The sequence below is a fragment of the Ranitomeya variabilis genome, chromosome 3 (genome assembly GCF_051348905.1).
Source record: "Ranitomeya variabilis isolate aRanVar5 chromosome 3, aRanVar5.hap1, whole genome shotgun sequence".
Lineage (NCBI taxonomy): Eukaryota > Metazoa > Chordata > Amphibia > Anura > Dendrobatidae > Ranitomeya > Ranitomeya variabilis.
Window position 1 is genome coordinate 302,867,367 of NC_135234.1, and position 12,121 is coordinate 302,879,487.

Sequence of the window (12,121 nt, forward strand, 5' to 3'; positions counted from 1 at the left end):
TGTAGGTCAGGTTTAGTGTAGCTTTTGCTGCAACTACCAGTTCGATGTTGACTCTTGACTCGGATGACTGCTGTTTAACCTCTTCTATGCCCCAGTCAGTATCCTCAGCATTGAAGTGGCCAAGCAAAAAGGCGATGAGTTTTCATATGGAATAGCAATGGTGCCTTGTATAAGTGGCTGAGAATTGCATGTTCAAATTCCCAAGTGTTAGGCTACTTTCACACTTGCGTCGGTACGGATCCGTCGGGCCGACGTACCGACGCATGTTGTGAAATTTATGCACGACGTGGGCAGCGGATGCAGTTTTTCAACGTATCCGCTGCCCAGTCTAAAGTCCGGGGAAGAGGGGGGCGGAGTATCGGACGCGCATGCACGATAGAAAATGGCGGACGCGACGGACAAAAAAAGTTCACTTAAACGTTTTTTTCGTGCCGACGGTCCGCCAAAACACAACGGATCCGTTGCACGACGGACGCGACATGTGGCCATCCGTCGCTAATACGAGTCTATGGGAAAAAAACGCATCCTGCAGGTACATTTGCAGGATCTGTTTTTTTCCCAAAGCGACGGATTTCGACGAATTGCAAAAAACGCAAGTGTGAAAGTAGCCTTACTGTAACGGGAGAGAGAAGTGTTATAAAAAATATATATATATTCAAAACTACAACAAATCGTCCACGCCCTCACCTGATCACATTTTTACGTAAAAAAAATCTAAGTAAAAAATAAACACACTTGCTATTGCAATGCCCATAATGTCCATACTATTGAAATATCACAATCTTACATACTAAACCTCATAAAAAGATTTATGTACCCCAAAATGGTACCAAAATGAAAACTCCTTAAAATCAAGCCCTCAGTGTTCCATCGATGAAGAAACATTAAAAAAGTATTGTTTTTAAAATATCCCGACACAAATCTTTATTTATTAAAAACTATAGAAATTTGGTATGTTTGTATCTGTACTGACCTGCTGAAACAGATAACGTGTCTTGTTTTTATCCAACAGCGATTGCTTTGAAAACAAAATCCAAAAGAACTATGCTTAACCCCTTCATGACCTTGGGATTTTCCGTTTTTCCGTGTTCTTTTTTCGCTCCCCTCCTTCCCAGAGCCGTAACTTTTTTATTTTTCCGTCAATTTGGCCATGTGAGGGCTTATTTTTTGCGGGACGAGTTGTACTTTTGAACGACATAATTGGTTTTAGCATGTCGTGTACTAGAAAACGGGAAAAAAATTCCAAGTGTGGTGAAGTTGCAAAAAAAGTGCAATCTCACACTTGTTTTTTGCTTGGCTTTTTTGCTAGGTTCACTAAATGCTAAAACTGACCTGCCATTATGATTCTTCAGGTCAGTATGAGTTTGACACCTAACACGACTAGGTCATTTTTTATCTAAGTGGTGAAAAAAAATTCCAAACTTTGCTAAAAAAAAAAATAAATTGCGCCATTTTCCGATACTCGTAGCATCTCCATTTTTCATGATCTGGGGTCGGTTGATGGCTTATTTTTTGCGTGCCGAGCTGGCGTAATTTAATGATAGCATTTTGGTGCAGATACGTTCTTTTGATCGCCCGTTATTGCATTTTAATGCAATCTCACGGCGACCAAAAAACGCAATTCTGGCGTTTCAAATTTTTTTCTTGCTACGCTATTTAGCGATCAGGTTAATGCTTTTTTTTTTATTGATAGATCGTGCGATTCTGAACGCGGCAATACCAAATATGTGTAGGTTTGATTTTTTTATTATTGATTTATTTTGATTGGGGCGAAAGGGGGGTGATTTAAACTTTTATATTTTTTTAATTTTTTTCACATTTTTTTTTTACTTTTTTTTTTTTTACTTTTGCCATGCTTCAATAGCCTCCATAGGAGGCTAGAAGCAGGCACAACGCGATCGGCTCTGCTACATAGCAGCGATCTGATGTTCGCTGCTATGTAGCAGAAATGCTGGTGTGCTGTGAGTGCCGACCACAGGGTGGCGCTCACAGCTGCTGGGAATCAGTAACCATAGGGGTCTCAAGGACCTCTATGGTTACACTGCTGAAGCATCGCCGACCTCCGATCATGTGACGGGGGTCGGCGATGCGATCATTTCCGGCCGCCCGGCCGGAAGCAGTAGTTAAATGCCGCTGTCTGTGTTTGACAGCGGCATTTAACTAGTTAATAGGCGCGGGCAGATCGCGATTCTGCCCGCGCCTATTACGGCACATGTCCGCTGTTCAAAACAGCTGACATGTCCTGGCTTTGATGCGGGCTCACTGCCGGAGCCCGCATCAAAGCAGGGCTTCTGACCTCGGACGTACTATCCCATCCGAGGTCAGAAAGGGGTTAAAGCTTGTGTAATTGTTGATTTTAATTTTCAGTTCCACTTACAAATAGTTTTTAAAAGTATTTAAATATATTACATGGTAAAAACAGTATACATTTGGTGCTACAATACCTGTATTGATACACTGGTAAAAGTTAACATGACATGTTTTAAACAAAACATGAAAAACAAAATTGTGGAATTACTGTTTTTGTTTTTTCTATTCCCTCCACATAATTTTAAATATATTACACGGTACGTTAAGTGGTGCAATTAAATATACAAGTTTACCCACAAAAAACAAAGCCCTTATTTTTCAATCGAAAAAAGACTTAAGATATGGTTAAATAAACATTAAGGGGGTTAAGATTTGACCAGTTCATTTGAGGAATACACAAGTGCACAGCTTGTTAATCACTTAATTCCTGTCTATATTCTATTTTATGGTGGTTATTGACAGCCTTTTTCTACAGCACATCTTTTTTCATTGTATTGGCTGTGACACGCACCAATGTCAGTTGACAAGTGGTCAGAATTCCCATTCATTTGTATAGCATTTCTAGTATACACAGTGGATTACTGTGTAATTTTCAAAGTAACTAAAACAAAATGAAACAAAATGTGAAGTATTTTTCACCTTCATTCTTTTAATTACATTTGTCAAGCGTGCAGTACATATTCTTAATGTTATATAAGTAAGCAACTGTATTCTGTTTTAACATGTATATATTTTTGTGTTCCTCTAGGCCTTATACACACATCCTTTCTGTACCTGTAGCAGAATCAATGTCCACTTTTAGTGGTCAGATTCCATATCAGTCATTGCAGCAATCTCAGCCATACACAACGTACCCTCAAGCATCTCAGACTTACGGCCTACCTCCCTTTGGTAAGTCTTCAAATATTAAGTTGTTCTGAAACTGCATTATGATTGTGAATGAGTGTTCCTAGGAAAGCCCATTCCATAGTAATCGTGCAATCTAAACAGGCTACCAATCACTTGACAAACCAGCAAAACGCTTGTTCATCAGGTGAAATAATCTTTTGCTTTGCCCAAAAGAGAGCTGAGTTTTAACTGTGTCACATTAGGTAGGTCTCAAATACTTGCTATAATGACTCTGCAGTGAAGAGGCAAAATAAAAAAAAATAAAAAATATTCCTCTCGTCAACCACTATTACATTGCCCTGTTCAACATAATAAAATTGGTTAATGGTCCTCTTTAACACATTCATCCCAAAGGGTTAACGCGTGAAAATCTATATGTATAAAAATGTGTGTGGGTATATGTATCGGCCACGTCCACTCCACATAGCCACGCCCACTCCACATAGCAACCAATCACTAAGCATGTTTAATTTCACCAGAGCTGTTTATAAGAAGCTGAGTTGTGATTGGTTGCTATGAGCAACAGTTTTCCTTTTAGACAGTTGTGATATCTGAGGTTTATTATTCTTAGGCCATGTTCACACAGTGCGTTTTTTACCGCGGAACCGCAGCGGTTTTGCCGCTGCGGTTCCGCAGCTTTTTTCCATGCAGGGTACAGTACATTGTACCCTATGGAAAACGGGAACCGCTGTGCACATGATCCTGAATTTAAAAAAAAAAGCCGCGCTGAATAGCTGCGGGAAAAAAGGAGCATGTCACTTCTTTGCCCGAAACAGCAGCGGTTCTGCACCCATAGACCTCCATTGTGAGATCAAACCCGCAGTAAAACCCGCAGATCAAAAATATATCTGCGGGTTTTATTGCGGTTTGTGGTGCAGAACCGCTGCAGCCGGAAGTGCGGGGAAGCGGCCGGAAGTGCGTGGGCGGAAGTGCTTGGGCGGAGAGACATGGAGGCGTACCGTCGCATGGGGATCGTGATTGATTTGGTATGTGTGTGTGTGTGTGTGTGTGTGTGTGTGTATATATGTGTGTGTGTGTGTGTGTGTGTCCCCATGCGACGATAGTGCCACCATTGTGCTAAGTCGCCGTATGGGACTACTACTCCCATCCGGTATTAGGATGGGAGAGTTGTCCCTGTGTCCGGCGACTTAGCACAATAGTAAAGTTTACACCAAACACCTACACACAATACACATACATGACACACAGTACAGTACATACAACACATAACACAGAGTATATACTCACCAACAGCACACTTGTAGGCGAAGCCCTCGATCCTCCAGGAAAAAATCACAAAATAAAAAATCAAATCCATACTCCCTGTCCGCAGAATCCATAAAACGAGTGTCCCACGCCGATCGGCTGCTCTCCGGCGATACACTGCCAGGAGCGAAGCTCCTAGCAGTGTATCGCGTACTGTTCCGGAGTTCAATGACTCCGGCGTCTCGGTTAACGGCAGTACAGCTGCGTTGAACTTTCCCACGCAGCACTGCCGTTAAGCGAGAGTGCCGGGGTCAATGACCGTCGGTAAACTCGCTCGCGCATGCGCAGTGACACACCGACAGGAACTATGGCTCCTGTCAGTGTGTTGCTGCAGCCGTGGAGAGCAGACATATCTCTGGATGTGTCCGTTCTCCATGGAAAATCTTCGTGGGATACGTGGCACTTAAATACGTGGTAATTAAATACGTGACACGTGGCACTTATACGTGATACGTGTCACTTAAATACGTGGCACTGAAATACGTGATACGTGGCACTTTGATACGTGGCACATGTCACTTAAATACGTGGCACGTGGCACTGAAATACGTGGCACTGAAATACGTGATACGTGGCACTGAAATACGTGATACGTGGCACTTAGATACGTGGCACGTGTCACTTAAATACGTGGCACGTGGCACTGAAATACGTGGCACGTGGCACTGAAATACGTGATACGTGGCACTTTGATATGTGGCACTTAAATACGTGGCACTGAAATACGTGATACGTGGCACTTTGATACGTAGCACGTGTCACTTAAATACGTGGCACTGAAATACGTGGCACGTGGAACTGAAATACGTGATACGTGGCACTTTGATACGTGGCATGTGGCACTTAAATACGTGGCACTGAAATACGTGATACGTGGCACTTTGATACGTGGCACGTGTCACTTAAATACGTGGCACTGAAATACGTGATACGTGGCACTTAGATACGTGGCACGTGTCACTTAAATACGTGGCACGTGGCACTGAAATACGTGGCACGTGGCACTGAAATACGTGATACGTGGCACTTTGATATGTGGCACTTAAATACGTGGCACGTGGCACTGAAATACGTGATACGTGGCACTTTGATACGTGGCACGTGTCACTTAAATACGTGGCACTGAAATGCGTGATACGTGGCACTTTGATACGTGACATGTGGCACTGAAATACGTGGCACGTGGCACTGAAATACGTGGCACTGAAATACGTGGCACGTGACACTGAAATACGTGATACGTGGCACTGAATTACGTGGCACTGAAATTCGTGATACGTGGCACTTAAATACGTGGCACTTAAATACGTGGCACTTAAATACGTGGCACTTAAATACGTGGCACTGAAATACGTGGCACTTAAATACGTGATACGTGGCACTTAAATACGTGGCACTTAGGCTATGTTCACATTTGCGTTGTGCGCCGCATGCGTCCTTTTTTTGATTGATTTTGGACGCAGCAAAAATGCAACTTGCTGCGTCCTCTGCGCCCGGATGCGTGCGCTGCAGTGACGCATGCGGCGCAAAACGCAAGTGCGACGCATGTCCATGCGCCCCCATGTTAAATATAGGGGCGCATGACGCATGTGGCGACGCTGCGGCGCCCGACGCTGCGGCGCAGACCGCAAATGTGAACGTAGACTTAAATAGCTGGATCCGCGGGCTGTGATCTGGCCTACGCTCAGCACTCTGCGGAGCGCTGTCATTCAAAACACGTCCAACTCATTTTGGTGTTTAGTCCCAAAATGGAGGATGGAAGAAGAAAAGGGTTGGACAAGGAAATGACATAATTTCTTTTTTTTTTTTCCCCCACTGCAGTTAAAGCTTTATTTGTGTCAAACACAGACAATCTGCAGAGAAAACTGCATAAAAAACCGCATAAAAAAACGCACCAAAAACGCACCAAAAACGCACCTGCGTTTTCTGTCAAGAGCTGCGGTTTTAGTCCTCAAAAAAAAGGATTGAAATCAGGAACGTGTGAACATACCCTTATAATTTCTATGGTGTTATTGTCGTTCTGTTAATCTGGAAATAACAATTTATTACCGTGCCGACACAGACCACCCTCTGAGACTGACTGCAGGAGGAGCCCAAGGTGAGCCCAGTATCACAGAAGGTAGGATAAGATACACGGCTCAGCAGGCTGTATCACACAGGATAGGATTAGATACACTGCTCAGCAGTCAGTATCACACAGAATAGGATTAGATACATGGCTCAGCAGACAGTATCACACAGGATAGGATTAGATGATACACAGCTCAGCAGACAATAACACACAGGAGATGATTAGACACACGGCAGGAGAGGATTAGATTCAGGGTAGCAGACAATAACACACAGGATAGGATTAGATACATGGCTCAGCAGACAATAACACACAGGAGAGGATTAGATACACAACTCAGCAGGCTGTATCACACAGGATAGGATTAGATACACTACTCAGCAGTCAGTATCACACAAAATAGGATTAGATACGCAGGTCAGCAGTCAGTATCACACAGGATAGGATTAGATACATGGCTCAGCAGACAGTATCACACAGGATAGGATTAGATACACGGCTCAGCAGACAAGAATACACAGGAGAGCATTAGATTCACGGGTCAGCAGACAGTATCACACAGAATAGGATTAGATACACAGCTCAGCAGACAGTATCACACAGGATAGGATTAGATATACAGCTCAGCAACAGGATGTGCCAAAGGAGAGGACCTTTTCAATCCAAGAAATTCACTCAATACTTAGGTAATCGTTTAGTTAATTTGTGTAGCAAATCTGTAGTGTTGAATATATGATGTGACATATTTTTATGTGCAATATAATCATTATAATTTGTTATAACTAACCACAGTTAGTTACTATGCCCGGGCAGTGTCATGGGTCATTGTCCATCGGTAGTATGAAGCGACGACCGATTAGTTTTTCTGCATTTGGCTGGATCTAAGCACAGAGTATGTCTCTGAATACCTCAGAATTAATTTGGCTGCTTCTGTTCTGTGTCACATCATCAATAAACACTAGTGACCCAGTGCCACTGGCAGCCATGCATGCCCAAGCCATCACACTGCATCCGCCGAGTTTTACAGATGATGTGGTATGCTTTGGATCATGAGCTGTACCACACCTTCGCCATACTTCGCCAGATCTTGGTTTCATCTGTCCAAAGAATGTTCTTCCAGAACTGTGCTGGCTTTTTTAGCAAAGTCCAGTCTAGCCTTTTTATTCTTGATGCTTATTAGTGGCTTGCACCGTGCAGTGAACCCTCTGTATTTACTTTCATGCAGTCTTCTCTTTATGGTAGATTTGGATATTGATACGCCTACCTCCTGGAGAGTGTTGTTCACTTGGTTGGCTGTTGTGAAGGGGTTTCTCTTCACCATGGAGATTATTCTGCGATCATCCACCACTGTTGTCTTCCATGGGCGCCCAGGTCTTTTTGCATTGATGAGTTCACCAGTGCATTCTTTCTTTCTCAGGATGTACCAAACTGTAGATTTTGCCACTCCTAATATTGTAGCAATTTCTCGGAGGTTTTTTTTCTGTTTTTGCAGCTTAAGGCTATTTTCACACTAGCGTCGTGCACTGCACGTCGCTATGCGACGTTGCGGCGCACCGACGCTAGCTGTTAAAGCGCCGCACAACGGGGGCAGCAGATGCAGTTTTCCACCGCATCTGCTGCTCCATTGTGAGGTGAGGTGCGGGGAGGCGGGGGCGGAGTTCCGTCCGCGCATGCGCGCGGTCGGAAATACTGCAGACGACGCTCCAAAAAACGTTACAAGCAACGTTTTTTGGTGGCGACAGTCCGACGCAACCGTCACACGACTGTTGCGACGTGTGGCAATATGTCGCACTGCGTCGCTAATAAAAGTCTATGGAGAAAAAAACGCATCCTGCAAGCACTTTTGCAGGATGCGTTTTTTCTGCAAAACGACGCATAGTGACGTGCAGTGCACGACGCTAGTGTGAAAGAGGCCTAAGGATGGCTTGTTTCACCTGCATGGAGATCTCCTTTGACTGCATGTTTACTTCACAGCAAAACCTTCCAAATGCAAGCACCACACCTCAAATCAACTCCAGGCCTTGTATCTGCTTAATTGAGAATTAAATAACGAAGGGATTGCCCACACCTGTCCATGAAATAGCCTTGGAGTCAATTGTCCAATTACTTTTGGTCCCTTTAAAAACAGGGTGGCACATGTTAAGGAGCTGAAACTCCTAAGGGTATGTGCACATGTTGCAGACTGGTGTGGGGATTTTTCCGCACTGATTTTGATAAATCCGCAGGGCAAAAACACTGCGTTTTTGCTGCGGATTTACCTCGTTTTTTTGTGCGGATTCTACTGCGGTTTCACACCTGCGTTTTTTTAATATGGAGCAGGTGTCAAACCACTGCGGATTCCGCACAAAGAATTGACATGCTGCGGAAAAAAAAACGCAGCGTTTCCGCGCGTTTATTTTCCGCAGCATGTGCACAGCGGTTTTTGTTTTCCATAGGTTAACATTGTACTGTACACCGCATGGAAAACTGCTGCGGATCCGAAGCGTCAAAAACGCTGCGGATCCGCAGCAAAAACCGCAGCGTGTGCACTTGGCCTTAACCCTTCATCCAATTTTAATGTGGATATTCTCAAATGAATGCTGAAAGTCTGAACTTCGACTGCATCTGAATTGTTTTGTTTAAAATTCATTGTGGTAATGTCTATAACCAAAATTAGAAAAATGTTGTCTCTGTCCAAATATATATGGATTTAACCAGTGGCATAACTACAAAGTTATGGGCATCGGTGCGAACTTTCAAATGGGGGCCCCCCCACCATGCCAAAATATTTTCCACCCAAATTCACATTTTCCCTATTCATTTCGCACACTATAGCTTTATTGCAAAGTTGTATAGTGTGACCTCAGTTGCATAACTATCCGGTGCCCCATCCTGGCATATATTTGTCCCCTGTACTACCATTGTTATGTAATGTATAATAGAAAATAAACCATTTCTACTCATCAGGGGCTAACATAGAAGTCATGGGGATCCATATAAGAAGTATAATGCACCCCCATAGACCTCCTTATAGTATAATACACTCCCCATAGTCCTCCACATAGTATTGTACACTCCTCAGTCCTCCATATAGTATAATACACTCCTCATAGTCCTGCATATATCAAAATACACTCCTCATAGTGGTCCATATAGCATAATACACTACTAATAGTGCTCCATATAGTATAATACACTGCTCAGTCCTCCATATAGTATAATACACTCCTCAGTCCTCCATATAGTATAATACACTGCTCATAGTGCTCCATATAGTATAATGCAACCCTCATAGTCCTCCTTATAGTATAATACACTCCTCAGTTCTCCATTTAGTATTATACACTCCACATAGTCCTCCATATATTAAAATACACTGCTCAGTCCTCCATATAGTATACTACACTCTTCATAGTGCTCCATATAATATAATGCACCGCCATCGTCATCCATGTCGCACAATTCACTTCCCACAGTATAATGCACCCCATAGTTCTTCATATAGTATAATATATTCCCCATAGTCCCCGATTCAGTATAATGCAGCCTCCCCACAGAGTATAATGCAGCCTCCCCACAGAGTATAATGCAGCCACCCCACAGAGTATAATGCAGCCACCCTACAGAGTATACTGCAGCCCTGCCATACAATTCAATGTAACCCCCATAGAATATAATGCAGCCCCCCTCCTAATATAATGCAGCACCTCCATACAGGGGCAGTGAGAAAGACACAAGCAAATGGTGACGAGAGGGCAGGAGAGAAGGACACAAGGGGGCTAGGGGAGACAGGCACAAGGGTAACATAGGGGGGCTAAGGAGCAAGGAAGACAGGCACAAGGGGACACATGGGGGCTAGGAGGCAGGGGAGAACGTTACAAGGGGACTAGTGGGCAAGGGAGACTGACATAAGGGGACAAGGGAGACTGACACAAGGGGACACACGGGGACTAGTTGGCCAGGCAGTCTGACAAGGAGACTAGTGGGCAAGGGAGACTGGCACACTGGGACTAGTGGGCAAGGAAGACTGATACAAGGGGACTAGTGGGCAATGGAGACTGATACAAGGGGACACACAGGGACAAGGGACAAGCACAAGGGGACACACATGGACTAGTGGGCAAGAGAGACTGACACAAGGGAACACACGGGGACAAGGGATACAAGCGCAAGGGGACACACGGGGACTAGTGGGAAAGGGAGACTGACACACAGGGACTAGTGGGCAAGGGAGACTGGCACAAGCACAAGGGGACAAAGACAGCCACAAGGGGACACACAGGGACTAATGGGCAAGGGAGACTGGCACACGGGGACAAGGGACACAAGCATAAGGGGACAAGGGAGACAGGCTCAAGGGGACACACAGGGACTAGTGGGCAAGGGAGACTGACACAAGGCTACACATGGATCAAGGGACACAAGCACAAGGGGACTCATGGGGACTAGGAGGAAGGGGATAAGGGCACAAGAGGACACAAGGGGACTCTGAGGGCAGAGTAGATGGGAAGGCACGGGGAGACAGGGCTGCAAGGGGACAGGGGAAGACGGGTGGAAGACTTGGGAGGAGGGAAGAAGGGGGCACAGGGATTACGAGGACAGGGTAGATGGGGAACACACAGTGAGAAAGGGGACAGGGGAGACTTGAGAGCAAGGCAGACGAGTCACATGGGGACAAGGGGCAGGGAATGCATGGGGGGTGCAGGAGGACTCAGGGCATGGGAGATGGGGAGCATTGGGGGACCAGGGGAGGAGGAACAAAGCGTGTATGGGGGGGCCCAGAGGAACACAATGACCTGAACCTGGGGACCTACTAGGACATGGGGCACGGGAGAGCAGGGAGGAAACGGGGCTGGTGTCACAGGAGGCCGGGGACACTGGGGGCCACGGATGGCGACACACAGGCAGCAGACGCACCTCACTTCCGCCAGTCCCGTACACCTCCATCTTCATCCCCGGATCCTCCACATGGCTGAGCCACTGCGGCATCCCCCTCCTGGGCGGCTCTGTCCACGTGCCCCCCCCCCACTGCGACCGTGGTAGTTACACCACTGGACTTAACTGTATATACCATCAGATGAGGAATCCCCTTTGGCTGTACATGCTTATTTCTTATATTTATTAACTTGTTTATTTAAAAATAAATAAAGGCAATTAGAGTATATGTTGTTTTAGTATGTACAATTTTATCACAATGATAATCTATTTTCCATGTTTCTTATTTTGTATGTTCAGGTGCTTTATGGCCAGGTATTAAGTCTGAAATTGGTTTAGCACCAAATTCTACTACCTCGTTGACCTGTTCTTCAGGAGTCACTAGTAGCCAGTCCAGCACTGTATTATATTCCTATCCTACCCAAGGTAAAAAAAAATGTAGCCCTACTATGTGTGGTGATTTTACTTTGAGTGTGTGGAGGGGGGGTGTATATAAAATATAGTGTTGCTATACTTAAAAGTATATAAAATTTTATTTTAAATTTAAAATGTTTTATATATCACTTCTGAGGTTTTGAAATAAATGTCATTGCTGCCCACACAAGGACCTTTAACCCCTTCATAACTGCGTAATTTGGAGTGTGTATATGGAGCGAGCTCATGCAGCAAACT

The 12,121-nt window shown here is 44.7% G+C and overlaps 1 protein-coding gene across 9 annotated transcripts in view; it reads left to right on the forward strand.

Annotated features, from left to right (window-relative positions):
* Nucleotides 1-12,121, forward strand: part of EYA3 (EYA transcriptional coactivator and phosphatase 3) — a 758,790-nt gene that overhangs the window by 301,804 nt on the left and 444,865 nt on the right. For all 9 annotated transcript variants that reach the window (XM_077295600.1, XM_077295599.1, XM_077295598.1 and 6 more), the window contains 2 exons: nt 3,059-3,201; nt 11,750-11,875. In XM_077295600.1, the coding sequence (XP_077151715.1) occupies nt 3,059-3,201; nt 11,750-11,875 (269 nt within the window). The remainder of the gene's footprint in view (nt 1-3,058; nt 3,202-11,749; nt 11,876-12,121) is intronic.